Source organism: Leptosomus discolor, chromosome 3, assembly GCF_034619465.1.
Source record: "Leptosomus discolor isolate bLepDis1 chromosome 3, bLepDis1.hap2, whole genome shotgun sequence".
In the NCBI taxonomy this organism is placed as follows: domain Eukaryota; kingdom Metazoa; phylum Chordata; class Aves; order Leptosomiformes; family Leptosomidae; genus Leptosomus; species Leptosomus discolor.
Genome location: NC_141393.1, coordinates 82,582,545 through 82,598,058, shown reverse-complemented (window position 1 = coordinate 82,598,058; position 15,514 = coordinate 82,582,545). Strand labels below are relative to the sequence as shown.

General features: G+C 41.9%; 1 protein-coding gene across 1 annotated transcript in view; it reads right to left on the bottom strand.

Annotated features, from left to right (window-relative positions):
• Window positions 1-370: 370 nt before the first annotated feature.
• The window catches only part of COL24A1 (collagen type XXIV alpha 1 chain), a 138,849-nt gene continuing 123,705 nt past the window's right edge, over window positions 371-15,514 (bottom strand). The window contains exons 52-60 of the mRNA XM_086463065.1: window positions 15,410-15,463; window positions 14,007-14,042; window positions 8,256-8,291; window positions 8,134-8,160; window positions 6,969-7,034; window positions 6,036-6,204; window positions 3,848-3,957; window positions 2,529-2,744; window positions 371-517 (exon numbers count right to left, since the gene is read on the bottom strand). Coding sequence (XP_086319191.1) covers window positions 371-517; window positions 2,529-2,744; window positions 3,848-3,957; window positions 6,036-6,204; window positions 6,969-7,034; window positions 8,134-8,160; window positions 8,256-8,291; window positions 14,007-14,042; window positions 15,410-15,463 — 861 coding nt within the window. The remainder of the gene's footprint in view (window positions 518-2,528; window positions 2,745-3,847; window positions 3,958-6,035; window positions 6,205-6,968; window positions 7,035-8,133; window positions 8,161-8,255; window positions 8,292-14,006; window positions 14,043-15,409; window positions 15,464-15,514) is intronic.

The following is a 15,514-nucleotide window of genomic DNA, read 5'->3' as shown; positions in this document are numbered from 1 at the left end:
TCCAGCTTTCCTCGGGATGGTTTCTTTGCAGTGCTGTTAGAGAGATTGCTAAGAACACTAGAGATCCTGAAAAATTCCACGTTCACTTCCGGGAAATTATGCAAGAAAGCACCAATTTTTTTTTTTTTTTTTTTTTAAAAATACTTTATGAAAATCGTTGTAGTCTTTTCTTCCTTTCTTCCTTTTCTTTTTCAACGCCATTTCTCCTTAGGAGGAAGTCTTTTTCTTCCTGAGGTTCTGTAACCAACACTGTTGAAAACGATTCTTCAGTTTCCTAGTAATTTTGCCTGTAATGGATCGCTACTTCTGCATTCAATCTACGCAGCGATTCCATGCTGACCCAAAAACCCCACCACCCCGGACAGAAACCTTAGAGGAAGCACACCGAACCGCTTTCTATGAAGTGCTGCTGTCCCGGTTTGAGATGAGGAAGTGCGTTAACTTGAACAACTGGAAGCTGATGAGTGTCCTGAGTGTGAAAAAAGAACTGGGTCTTATGCCAGCTGCCATCTTCGATCTGCAACACACAGAAGCAGAGTATTACATTCATATCAGCGATGAGCTTCAAAACACGCATGGCAAATGGTGCTTAGGGAGTGAGAGGAGAAGTGTACAGAAACATTTCTTCTCCCAGCAACTCCTAAAGAAACTACGTGATTGAACAAATGCCGTTTCTCCCGTGCATTATCCTTTAAAAAAACTCAGTAAAAACTTGATGCCTCATAAAAATCATAAAAGAACATTATAACATTGTTTGAGGCTGGGAGTGTCTTGCTGTTTGCAATCACTCCATTCTTAAAAACCACCAAGTACAGTGGACATCACTGAAAAGCGAAGTCCCTGCAGAAGGGGGAGTGTGTGAGATTCTGCAGCTGAGCTCTACAAGACAGAGTTTCCTACAGAAAGAGCGACAGGCCTTGTAGAACCCCGCTGGAAAATGGCACTGTTCAATAGCCCTCACGATACACCTTCAATTTTTCTCAGGGATTAAAACAGTCCCAAACAGAGTGGGAGGTGGGGAGAGGGGGCTTCAATGGCGGTACCTGCTCCGCACAACACGGGCCAGAGCATCTCATTAGCGTGTGCTAATAAAGGTTGGAAGCGTAACAGCTTGGAAGTGCCTCAAATAAAACCCTTTTCTGTCTTGAGACCCAAAATCTCACTTGAGATGATAAATCTCACTTGACAGCCCTGTATTGATAAGGAACCAGTCTCATGTCTTTTGTTATTGTAAACGACAGCAGAGCTATAAAAGACTGGAAGTGCAAGGTGCTTGGCTGCTGTATTTCTTGGTGCTCTACCACGACATTTACCAAATGGCTCGCATCTCCGTGAGTGGAGTAATCTAATAAGCATTAGAAAACTTAATAAGCTCTTCCAATTTTTCCTAAACACAAATATGACTTAGTATTTTAGTTAGCCATGGAGTCCTTTTCCAACCATCATTATTTTGTTAAATAACTAAACCACCGACTCAATGAATTTAAAGATATTTAGTTGTCCAAAAAATAATTTCCGGCCTGTTTGAACCTGGGATGGATTTTGTGCTAGATAACCTCAACAGAACTCGTCCTGAAGCCTCAGTTTTCTTTTTGAGAGTAACTGTTCCTAAGGTTTCCTGGAGGATCTCCTTGGTTCTGTTCTGATCTCTCTCCAGTGTCTCAGTAGAGTCCTGAAGTATGAGACGCTCAATGTGAACAGCAAGTATAGGTACCCTGTATTAGCATCACAGACTCATAGAATGGCTTAGGCTGGAAGGGACCCTAGAGATCATCTAATCCAACCTCCCTGCCATGGGCAGGGGCACCTCTCAACTAGACCAGGTTGCTCAAAGGCCTCATCTAACCCGGCCTTGAACACCTCCAGGGAGGGGGCACCCACAACCTCTCTGGACAATCTATTCCAGCGTCTCACTGCCCTTGTACTGAAGAACTTCTTCCTAAGATCTAGTCTAAACCTGCTCTCCTTCAGTTTAAAACCATTTCCTCTTGCCCTGTCGCTTGTCACTCTTGTAAAAAGTCCCTCACCAACCTTCCTGCAGGTTCCCTTCAGGTACTGGAAGGCAGCTATAAGGTCTCCCTGGAGTCTTCTCTTCTCCAGGTTGAACAATCCCAGCGCCCTCAGCCTATCCTCATAGCAGAGATGCTCCAGCCCCTGGATCACCTTTGGGGCCCTCCTCTGGATTCGTCCCAACAGATCTATGTCCCTGTTATGGTGAGGACACCAGAACTGGTCACAGTATTCGAGGTGGGGCCTCACAAGAGCAGAGTAAAGGGGGAGAATCACCCCTCTTGACGCATCCCAGGATACGGTTGGCCTTCAGGGCTGCATGAGCGCACCGCCGGCTCACGTTGAGCCTCTCGTGCTGAATTCAAGATCAAAAGATCTTGGCATATAGAGACATACATAAGAAGGAAGCTTCAAGGGATGTGAATCGAAGTGATTGTTATTTATTTGCAGAAAGTCAGTCATGCCTAAACAGTGACTCCGTTACGGTTTTAATAATGGTAGTGCTAAAAAGTATTTACCATGCATTCATCCGTGAGAACCTTCGGTTCAAGTAGCGTATTTGCTTTAAATATTTGACCGTTCCACCCTTTGAAGCTGACAGACGTTTTCTGGCCACCTGCTTTATTTAATCTCCACGTTGGTGTGTTCAGACAGTGAACTGTGATGCTATGGGTTGCTTCTGAGCTCAGTAAATGAAGGAAGTTCATCTGCACTTTTCCAACGCCGAACTCCAGCTAGGTTCCAAGAGAAAGGCACCGTTAGAGTTGCGGCTGGACTGCACCGAACGGCCGCAGCAGCGCCAAGTGACATGCACGTACGTGTGTGGTGGTCAGGCGCGGGGCACACGTACGTGTCTCTACATCGGGATCAGCGCCAAAGAGCACGATTTGTATTTTTCAGGAGGGCTGTTGGGTTCTCTTGTAGCGATTACTATAAACAGGAGCTTTCACAGGACGTTTTCAAAGCTTAAATATAAACATTTGCTAATGCTTACAAGGGTGTTGAAACACAGCTGGGCAGAAAATGGGATTTTAAAATAAGGAAATGGAAACAAATGGTTTTGTGATTCAAGCAAAGATATTATCAGCAGCAGGGTTTTAACTGCAGCCACATCATTCTGCTGTTTAGTCTTCTCAGACCACAGGTTCTGGCAATACCTACATCCCATTAAAAATTCCAAAATTTGTAAGCGTGCTTTGAGTTTAGACAGAAAACATAGTCACTCATTACCGAGCAAGAATTTCTCCAAGACTAAATCGTATTCAGGGATCTCCCAAATGTAGGAACGCATATGGGAACTCTATGATGCTCTTCAGTGTGCAAAACTCTATGCATATAGTATGCGCAAAACTCCACAAATCTAAAATTTCTATTCTGAAGGGTCTAAGGAGGTAAAGAGGAGCATGGACTAAGCATATAAAGGAAACTAGTCTCTGCCTAATGGCATTTCAAAGCAGCCAGGTGTTGAAAAGTAGGCATAATTTTCTTCCTTCCCATTGCAATGACCTCAGCATCTCTACACTTAGCTGCCCCGAGTGATGAGTTACTAATGTAGCTTAGAAGCATTTGGGGCTTACTTTTATTGCATGTATAGAAAAGTATAAAGCAAAACAACATCAGCAGGGAAGGTGAGTGAATGAACAAAGTGAGAGTTACACTGACGTATATTGTCTCCAGAAAACCTGCAACTCCTGTAACAGAATATATAACGTGTCCTTCCACAAAGATGCATGTTAAAACCCCCTGAGATCTAACATCTTTTCATGAGTTAAGCAAATAAGCGTTCCTTTGTTCAGGGTGCCAGCACAGACAGAGTCTCTCTGGAAGCAATGCATACCTTTGTCACAGACAGCGGCGTTAAACATGTCTGACCACCGGCCGTGAAGTTGCAGAAAACTTCGATGGCATCAGAAGGACATCCAATATTTGGGTCAATCCAGTATTTTCCTGTGAGTATATAATCCCAGATGGAAAATAAAACCAAAATAGAGTTGTTACTAAACAATTTGCTAAAGTATCCATACTTTTTGGCAAGTATTCGATATATTATCACCATAGCTTCACAAGGAAATGAAAGAAAAAGAACATGAGAGTCTTTTCACTATTATAATTCTACTAATAACTGACACTGAGTAAAATTATCATAACCATTCAATTCTAACTACTTATACAATGACTTTTGAATACTGTCTTGTTCCAAAAATGTTTTCTTTTTCTATGGCTAAATAGTGAGAACAGTCTTTCCAGTCTGCTCTTTCCGTATTAAAACTTAAATTTGGGGGGGACACAACACGGGCTTGGCTTTATACAGAGAATATATTCAGGACTGTAAAATATCAACCTGAATTCTCTTGCTCTCACAGCATCTTGAAGATCCTTTCTCCACTATCTTTCTCCCATCAAACACTTCAACATGACATATATCCTAGTGATGGTAATCAGGAGCATTGGCCATTGTAAATCCATGGGATTTAGTCCAATAAAAAATAGGACACGTGCAAATTGTATCAGGATTCAGCTTCCTTTAATTTACAGTTAAACACGAGGTGAGGCAATGCTCTACGATTGGTACGGGTGTGTGTACTCCCTAGAAGTGGAGGACTGTATCAGTGGCCTCTGTGTCCTTAAAGGGCTGAGATTTGTTTAGGAGAGCACAGTTCTAATAAGGGTTAGGCTCATCTCTAGTAGAGTCTTAAAAGAATTGATCTGTCCTTATATATGCCATGGAACAGGGATTTCCCTGTAACCTCTAACTTCATTTCCTATTTCCTCCTTAGCTTGTTAATGCAAATACTTGATAATAGGTATATTTACAGGTATTTATTATTTTATTAGCCACTCAGAAACTGAGTTATGTCGCTGTATTGACATTACAGGTTTAAATAATTATTTTTGATTTGAAATATTGATTCAGGATCTTCTGGGACACAACAACCATCAGTGTATCTGACGTGGTAGTGTATTGTATACAGTCGTATACAATTAGGAATCTAGAATCTGATCCACACAAAATTCATTGCAAGATCATCTATCAATACTTGGGAAACTTTTAATTACAAAATTGGATTCAGCTTCAAATTTTCTGGACACTTTTGTTTACAGAATCACAGAATGTGAGGGGTTGGGAGGGACCTTGAAAGATCATCTCGTCCAACCAGAGCAGGACTACCCAGAGTAGATCACACAGGAACATGTCCAGATGGGTTTTGAATGTCTCCAGAGAAGGAGACTCCACCACCTCTCTGGGCAGCCTGTGCCAGTGCTCTGCCACCCTCACAGGGAAAAAGTTTTTCCTTACGTTCCTGTGGAACCTCCTGTGCTCCAGCTTGCACCCATTGCCCCTTGTCCTGTCATTGGCCATCACCGAGAAGAGCCCGGCTCCATCCTCCTGACACTCGCCCTTTACGGATTTATAACCATCGATGAGGTCACCCCTCAGTCTCCTCTTCTCCAGGCTCAAGAGCCCCAGCTCCCTCAGCCTTTCATCATGAGGGAGATGTTCCACCCCGTCCATCACCTTTGTGGCTCTGCGCTGGACTCTTTCCAGCAGCTCCCTGTCCATTTTGAACTGAGGGGCTCAGACCTGGACACACTATTTCAGATGGGGCCTCACCAGGGCAGAGCAGAGGAGCAGGAGAACCTCTCTCGACCTACTGACCACCCCGTTCTGATACACCCCAGGGTGCCACTGGCCTTCTTGGCCACGAGGGCACATTGCTGGCTCATGGTCATCTTGCTGCCCACCAGGACCCCCAGGTCCCTTTCTCCTACGCTACTCTCCAACAGCTCAGAGAGATATATGTCTGTCTCTAATATCTAGAGAATATTAGATAACCACATACTTTTATCTTTAAAATTCAGAAACTTCATCGTAAATAAAGCAAAGGTAGCTGTGACAGGCACACTGCAACAGAATGTAATAAAAACCCCCTACACATTAGAATTTTGATGTGGAAAGTAACATTTGGAAGCAACACGTTTCAAAGCCTAGTTGTGTTGAAGCTTTAAGGAAAGCGGACACTTACCATCTGACACTTTACGTTCACAGTTAAGCAAATCCCTGCAGATGCGTGCTGGGTTATCCCGTGTGCCAAGAGGGTTCTTGATGCTGTGCAGCAAATTGCTAAGGTAGTGCAGCGTTTTGAATATCTCTGTACTGTGATCTAGTAAAGTCACTTCAGTATTCTGGTATTTCTGCCAAGGGCCACGAGCAAAAGTGTCACCACAAAGAAGTATGGCAGCGACAGTAGATGCGGTAAAAGTCAAAGGGCCGTTGAATAGCCAGACAGCAGCAAAGTATTTAGAACGCATGCAATCAGCGATAGAAAACAGGGTGAGAATAACATATTTCAATGAACAAATTAGTACATTTTATTGAAATCATCAGAGCAGTGAAGTTACAGGCAGGTTAAGATCATGCAAATACATGATTATATGTTGACACAAAAATGTGGATGCAGGAAAAAAAAAAAGAAAAAAGAAAAAAAATCAGTGCATTTGTAAAGTACACGTAGCAGTTTCAGATTTTCAACAGTGAAATCTACTCTTCGGCTTAACCTAGAAAACATACGTGAATGTATTTGACTTCACCCACGTAAGGAATCTTCTCGCAATCAATGGGACCACACACTTGTGCATATGCCGGTATTTTGTGTTTCAAGGCCTCAGTGCCACCATCATTACCCGTGGCTGAGCAGACAGAGTCCACTACGTGTGACAGTCAGTAAATTTCCATTACTGCCACTCATGACAAAGAGGTAGAAACGCTGCTGGTTTTCACTTCATTTCAATTGTATCTTATAAATCCTGGCATGTTTCATTATATTCTACAGTAATTACTCGCTATTCATGATTCATTATAAATTAAGTCTTTGTAAAGAAGACCTGTTCCGTCCTTGAGAAATAGAATTATAATTGCATGCCCTGTATGACAACGTGAATACATTGAAATGTATTACCTCCAGCTGCAGTGCAGCATTTGACTCAATCAAAGCTTGAACAGCAGCATTGATGTCGACTTGTTTCTGAAAAAAAAATAAAAAAGATATTCCAGAATACAAAAAGCTGAATATTCTAAAATGCAGGTGGTAAATTCTTTGAACACTTCAGCAACATACACGGTAGCGTCGTTATTTTGTCATTTTAGAAAATAATGGATTGTAAACACTTACTTTTAAAATTGGATCCATTTCCAAAGAATGCAAGCATGCACACAGAAAAAGCACATTTGATTTTTATTAGTACCCCCACACCCAACGTAATGATCATACTCCTGGAACCTGGAAAAAAGATGCTGTAACAGTCATTACAGACTAATGTCCCAACTTGTTCCTCCCAGCCATTTAATTTATATTCTTAAGAAAACCAATCCAGGTAAGTGTGAAAAGGTGTTATTCCTTTACAGAGAGGCACACAAAGAATATCTCCGTCAGCCACCAGCAGCTGAGAGAACAAAGCAGTCTTCATGATGCATGAGCAATGACCAACACCAACCAACTGCCCTCTGAAGGAGGAAGCCCATTTCCTGCCCATCTCCATTCTCCGCACTGTGTGACGTATAGGTTGTTTTTTTTAATTTTAATTTAAAATTAAATAGGTTAATTTTAAAGAATTAAGTCACCCACGCAAGCGTCTAGTTCTTGCCATTTGTTCTCAGATTACGTAGATCATTACAGCTTTAGGACACTTCAGCTATTGAGTCTGTCCTAACTGGCACAACCTCTTAACAAACTAAATCTCTGCGTGTATATATATATATATATATATATATATATGGAGAACTTCTGGGCCAGGAATAGCACAGAAGTTTCTGTTGCTGTCTTTCAGAGTGTTCAAATACAGAACACAGCAACCTTTTAGATTGTGATGGAGTCAACCCATGTCAAAAGTATGAGCACGTCCATGAGCGTGGCCTGTTGAGGGCTCACCATTGTGGCAGAACTGAACTGCCAGCCTAAGATGAAAGGTTCAAAAAATGTATTACTGTAGTGATGGAAGCTGTAGAAAAACGTATTTGCATTTCATGTGCAGTGATGGAACCAGCAATGGATTGGAAAAGGATCCTGCTATTTTTCACTTTAGCAAAAGGACTGTGTTGTCGGTTAGTGTTGTTACAGAACTTACTCTAGGCCCTGGAGGTCCAGGTGGTCCCTGGAAAATGGGAGAAACCAGATATTAGGTGCTTCACATGTTTATATAATGCAATCACAATGGAAAAACACAGGCATGGTTTTTTACACACTTACAGGTGGCCCTGGCTGGCCCTGAGGTCCCTGAGGCCCCTAGAAGAAAGGGAGACAAAATGCCACAGTTATAAATGAATGTCCTGGTTTGGCTGGGACAGACCCCCAGCCCAGCCATGCCGGGCAGGCCGTCAGCAGCTTGGAGTCAGCCAGGGCAGCTGCCCTGAGTGAGCTACAGGGGTAGCCCTCACCATAACGTCATGGGCAGTATAAAGGGGGAAGGTTTGCTGAGGAAGAGGAACTCCTGTGGGGTTCCTCCTGCCCCTGAGGACTGCTCTCCTGTCAGCTGTGACAGCTGGATCTTCATTTGGCTGCGTATAACTGCACATCCCTGTTGGTATCAGTGCTGTTTCATTAAATCTGCTCTCGCTTCCACCCATGAGTGTCTTCTCCTTTTCCCAATTCCTCTCCCTGGCTGGTGAGGGGTCGTCAGGTGACAGAGCAACTCATAGTTTAGCCCTGGGTACGGGCTAAATGTAGACAATGAACATCTCTGCTTTTATATTTATGTATTTTTTAAACCCCAAAATGCCACAATGCGTACAATAAAGAAGATATGATCCTGGTTTTGGTAAAGCTGGAGATTATTGGTTACTATGGTTGAAGTACCATACTCTGTCAGCATGTGGATACTGCTGTTAGAATCCCTGGGTTGGCTGGTTACTTGTGTATCCAATTGCTTTTGATAGCGTGGGACGTTAGAAGTCATAATTATTATTAATAATTAAGTATTAATATATAACACGCTGCAATTGTGCCAGCATTTTATGCATGTTGCCAATACAAGTACTAGAAGGGATGAATGATCAATAGGGACATTGACAATAATGTTAACTGATCTGCTTTACTCCATGAGTATCTGCTAGGTATTTTTTAGCTCCATTTAGTAGCAGCATCAATTTTCAGCCAGGATATGTTATGTTCATTGATCAACAGGGATACTGCAGGCTTCCTTCATATTCGAGAAGTTGTGCCCTTATTTCCTCATCCTAAGTGGCATCATTTTAGGGTGTAGGATGATGCAGTGGGGAGGAGGAGAAGGAACAGCTGCTGTTCCCTAGCTTATAGTGCCTACAATGCACATCATCTTAAATCTAAGCTTTAGGGTTGGACACGGGCCCTCCCAACACCAATAACCCCACCTGAATGATTCTTTCTTTGAGCAACTATTCACGTTGAGATGGAGTGATTATGGATATTTATTAATATACAGTGATACTTGTGTGTCTGTTAGATTCTCTCCTTCAATCTCTATCTACTCAAAGCCTCTAGGAGCTGCTGTAACATAAACAATAGCAAGAACAATGACAAGGAAAAGAATAGGTGGCAGTGCCTTAATGAGAGCAGAAGAGTAAGAAGGAATGAAAAGCATAGGCCAGACCCGCACCATGTATTAGCAAAACCTTTTAACATAACTGAGTCAATTTAAGCAAAACATTCTTTAGCCAGTGCTGCTTGTAGCAATTATCCCAGCACAATAAGCTGTTCCAGCAAAAGCCCTCTCACTCCAGTATGGTCACGCTAGTACTAAGTCTCTGGCAAAAGAGAAAGAATCTTATCCGATGGGGTCATGCTGAAAAATATTGCAAAACTCATCTAGTCAAAGAGGTATTAAGTTGTAAATCACTTAATACAGTAATAAGAAGTATTCCTGCTGTGAGGTTTCACAGCAAAATCTGGGTGAGTGCCGCTACGTGCTGCAACTGCGGAACTTGGGCTGTGCTCCAGCTGCCACCAGCAAGGGCAGCCGGAAACGGTTAAAGAAAGGCCAGATTCAATCTAACATGAGTTCCTGTATATTTAAAAAAAGGGATCTCAAAGCCGATAGGAGTGATTGACTTAAGTCACTGAGGCTCCAAATTTATCAGCTCGTAGAACACCAGCTGCATTTCTTACTCTCCCTAGACATACCCGTACGGCAGAGCACGTGGCAGCTGCTGGGGAATGCATCCGTCAGGGGTTACAAGGACCTCCACGGCCGCAGGAGCGAAGCGTTGCCTGCCCAGCGCCCGCCCTGGCCATGTCGGAGGGGCTCAGGGTGTGAAAAGTGGGGGCCATCGTGTAACTCCTAGGCCAGATCTATGCCAACAAGGCGATGCTGAGGGACTGCAAATGGCTTTGAAGCCAAGACCCCGTTTGTTTTTTTTTTTACCCTGTGTTCTTTGGAGAATAGGGGAGACTCAAAAGCGATTCCTGGGTGTTTGGAGAGATGGTGTTCTGACACGTAACTAAGATGACCTTAATGGCATAAGCTGTAGGACTGTAAATATTGTCAGTTTTTCAACGGGTACATCCTGACCCTGTTTACGTTTCATCCGCTTACACCTACAGGAGGGCCTCTAAGCCATCTTTTAGGTAAATATTTACTGGTATTTTATAAAGACATTAATGATTAATGTTGGAAAGTGGAAATCAAAGAGTAAGTAATTTTTCCATATATAGTGGCATAGAAATCCCTTTGGCAAGTACCTCGCTTCCTTTGGCTCTTCTGAGTTTGATTATTGCCCAGCTTGAAATTTGCTGTGAAACCCTATTACTATTAAACAGGCACAAAACACGATTGTTGTTATTCATTATAACAAAACTGATGAGTTTGCAGAGGTGACCCTCACTACATTGGGGTAGTCCCTCAGTTGTTGCACATCACCCGGGGTTCACTGCTGTAGGCCAGCTGAGAAGGCTGAGCTCTGGGTTGAATCAATCAGATCAGCGATTCAGGGGCTGTTAGACTGCTGCAGGACACCTTCAGCCCCACGTGGGTATGTTACTGGACTGCCTGAACATGCTTGGTGAAGTATGTTTAGTATGAAATGAAAGAGAAAGTGTGTGTGGGGGGGAAAAAAAAAGGTTGAGAAATGAATTTGACAGTGTAAGGATATATTTGTGTACCTTGGTTCAGGACTTGATTCTGCAAATACCAAGTCAAGGCAAGGCACAAAGTCTTCAACAGTTTGTCCCTAAATTAACCACTGCTCTCTGATGAATAGTTGTCCTTGTTCTGAGTGCTGAGATTTAGACATTCCAGTGGATTTTTCAGATGACTGAATGCTTCAGTTAACAGCCTATGTTCTTGGCATGTCACAATTTTAAGACTCAAAGCGTTGCGACAAGAACAGTTCAAATTTATAGTGGTTTCTGAGATAAAACTGAATATTTTAAAAATCAAAACCTGCACCGTTCCAATGAATTTCAGGTGTTTGGCAAAAGAGGAATGTCATTTGTCTTGAATCACTGTCTCCTTGCCAATAAAACCCATGTGAAAAAAAGGTAAAGATAGAATGGTGTTAACTACAGTGAACTACTTTTGGGGATATTATATTTCTTAAATGCATTACAACTTCAGAGGGCTGTATCAATTACCTTTACAAGCCTTTAAAATATAATGAATCTGCACAGAGTGTGTTGAAAATCCTGTAGAGATGTTATAAACGTTCTTTCTTTCTGTTGCAGAGCAGCAAAATAAGGTTAAATTACACTTTTCATGGATCAAGTTAATTGCTAAATGTTTTACTGGAATGTACAGGATTACCTTTACAAATCTGCTTAATATACCCTTTGATCACAATAGAATTTAAGTGAGAAAAGTGTAATTCCAGTTCAGAATAGCAAAAGCAGAGAATAGATCCGTTGGTTTTAGTGTGCTCTTTAATTCTTTAATCACCCGATTTGATTGCTAGTACAGAAGTTCAGAGGCCAACCCCCCATTTCTAATACTGTAAGGCCCTGATTCTACGTGCAGTGACCCATGTGCTGAACTTTGCATACGTGAGCAATCCCAAGGACTTCCCTATTTTCCATGACTTTTGAAATTTTCCAAGAAACAAAGCATTTTTAACAAAAATGATTAATGTTAACCTTTCCCTGACCGCTTCTTGTCACTTTATGTCACTGTATCTTGTAATGGGTAAAGCCTAAAAACATCCTTCAACACAACAGTCTGATACACGACACAGCGTAGTAGCTGCATTAATGACTGTAAATCTAAGAGAAAAGATGATAACAGAAAATTATAGATTATGCCTTATCATATCGTGTCTTTTTTGCACCCTGAGGAATGCACTGGAACACATTGCCCAAAGAGTTTCTCCAACCTCCAGCCCTGGAAGTTTTCAAGACCTGGCTGAATCAAGCCCTGAGCAACGCGGTCTGATCTCAGAGCTGACTCTTTTAAGCAGGAGGTTGGTCTAGAAATGTCTTGAGATCCCTTACAACCTGGATTATCCTGTGACTCTGCATTACAATTCCTCATGTGACATGTCATGAAATTAATAAATGAAAAAATTAAGAAAACGAGAACACACTTTCAGAAATGTCAGAATTCTGAAACAATATTCTAAAATGTATCCTGTGTTTTTCTGAATGTTTCATTCACAGTGATACAAATATTTTGAGTTGAAAAATAATTTTGATTAAAATTTTTCAACAAACTGTTTCTGACTTGATCAATTTTTCTCCAGAAACAGCCTCCAGGTCCTGAACTTTGGTTCGCAACTGACCTCAACAAGGAGCCATCATTTCACAGGGGATAAAAAGACATTTCTTTCTAGTAATGAACACTGTATCCCTGACAGACTGAAACCTGTAACTAAATCTTGGACTGCTACAAGAAAATTAAAATCTTTGTGATTTTAGGAAGAATGCCAATATCAGTTTTAAAGGTATAAATGCAAGCTCAGAATACACAGTTGGGTGAGAAAGGAGAGAAAATTATTTTATCTGAAAATAGTTGGCAATAAATCCTTTCCTTGGCTACATAATATAAACCAATGCCACTGTGTATGATTCAAAATTAAACATTCTTCCTTTTATTCTGAGATAGCAATTGCCCCAAGAGCATTAGAATCAAAGAGCAAAGTTCCCCAAGACATGTACAGCAAGCTTAGTTCCACGCCTTAATTGTTCAAGTGATTTTGAATATTTCTGATTTATTTTTCAAAACTTTCATAAGGCAGTTAGGTTGGGATTGTACACAGGTGGCTGCTAAAAGCAAAATACAGTAAGACGAGAGAAACAAAATGGTTTTAAAGTGAGGTGAAAGGTGGGGTAAGAGCAGCAGGAACAAGATCACGTTGGCTAGTTCCTGGAAAAGGAACTAATTATAAACCTGCCATACGAAATAATGTCGTAGTTATCAACTATGTATTTATATTTGCTGTAAATATGATAATTTAATGGCTTTTCACATAGCCATTATTAATTGGGATACTTTACTGGCTCTAACACAAATTTAAAATCAAAACGTACAAAAACTAGGGTAATATTCTCGCTGAAAGTGAGAGACAGCAGCTTCACAACCTGCCAGGGCTGCCCACTGCTGCGACAGCTGCCGTACACGGCACGGACACCCACCCTCAGCTCTAGGCTTCTCCCGAGCTTCCCCCTCTCTAGCCAAGCCGATACAGACGTAGGAACACGTGTGTGCACGCTGTGCCACACGTGAGGCGCTGGAGCACGGTCCCAAATGCGACAAAGGATTTTTCTTTCAGCTCTAAACTGGGTTAGATTTGGAGTGCGTGACTGCTGGATGATCAGGGGCCACACTGCCCCACAGCACACACCCGCTGGGCAGATCTAAGTCAACCTGAGCAAGAAAAGGTCAGCCTTTTGACTCATGCTACCAGCTTGCTTGGCCAGCGCTCTCCAGGAGCACCACACGACTGTCTGGCATCCAGAGCATGCAAGAGTTCATTCAGCGTAACGGAGGGAGAGATTTTACACGGAAAAAATGAAAGCACAAATGTTGTTTCGTCTTACCATTTCACCCCTTGTGCCCTTTTCACCTCTCGGTCCCTGTAAGAAAGAGAGGCTGTTAATCCAGAACGCTTTCTAGCCCCCTCGGACTGAAATAAGCAGATTAATAGCCATGAGTTACACAGCTCACATGAAAAGTCCAGCCTCATCTGTGGAAGTATTTACAACTCCGAGGCTCTACTTTTCCTGTACTATTAGAAAACTAAATTACTTGAAAACACCTTCTAATTCCTAGATGTGGAAAGCTGTGCTTTTCTTTGAATTGTAAATAGGGGTTTCTCAGTAATTTTAACTGGCAGTGTTCTCCCCGACAATCAGCTGGATTCTCTACAGTTTGACCCCCTGTAATACATCGGCGCTTCACCATCTTCAGAGCAGAGAACAAAACTCAGTACTGTCACTGAAGAAATTCATTGGTTACGTATCTGGTTTTATTACCCCTTTAGTTCTCCTCTTACCATCAGATTAGACACTGTTTTTCTATCTCCGTGGCACTTTTGGCTAGTTTTGCACTTAAACTGTGTTTCTGAAGATGGTAACAATCTTACAATTCTTCTCCGGAAGAATTTTGCATCTTTTTGCAGCGTTTCATAACACAGAGAAGTAATCTTCAACTGTAAAGCTTTCTTAATGCTAATGGCAAACCATTACATATTAAAAGCCTTTATACATGTATATGCAACTGTAAAGTTTTCCTCCTGAGTGGGGTTGAAAAGAGTCCAGCAAGACTTAAAGTACTGTCTTTTTCCCAACAAGTGGAAAGAATAGTCTAATTATAGAAGGAACATTCTCCTCCTCCTTTCTTTTTCACTTGTAAATATTTGTATTTATTACTTTTATTGTACGTACCTGTTATTTTTCATGATTATTATTTAAATTTTCAGACATTCTCATTCACTCCAACACTTGTTGATCAGACAGAGGAATTTGGGCAGTACAAAGAGCTTCTAAAACCACCTTATGTGGCTGGTGGGGTCTGCAGCCATGAGCCAGAACACTGCCCTGTCTCTGGCACAGGGAGCGCGACAAGGGATGGAAACAGGGAGCAGCGCAGAGCCCCACTGCTGCAGGGAACCTGGGGTGCATTGAAGGTTGTCAGAAAGGCCAAGAAGATGTTTGAGTTGCAACAGGGACCTCACCAGCGCCTGGCATGCCCTCTGTGTATTCTACTTGGACAGGAAGCCACTGCAAGGACTTTTTTGTCATTGTTTTTTGTCATTTTTTTCTGGTTTGTATTACAGATGCTGGAGTCACATACGTTACCTTACCAGCATGGTATAACATGAAGGTGGTCCTGCTAGTTGCTATTTGCAAATAGAAAAATGAGAAGGTTGCTAGTTGCAAAGCAGATAATTAAAAATAAGAGTAAGAAATAACCAAGTTATGCAAAAGAAAGGGAAACTTACAGGCCTGCCAGTCGGGCCTGTTATGCCTTCTTGACCAACAGGGCCAATATATCCCTGAAAACAAGCAAAGAATTTATGAGTCCACCATGTTTTCAAAATGAAGAA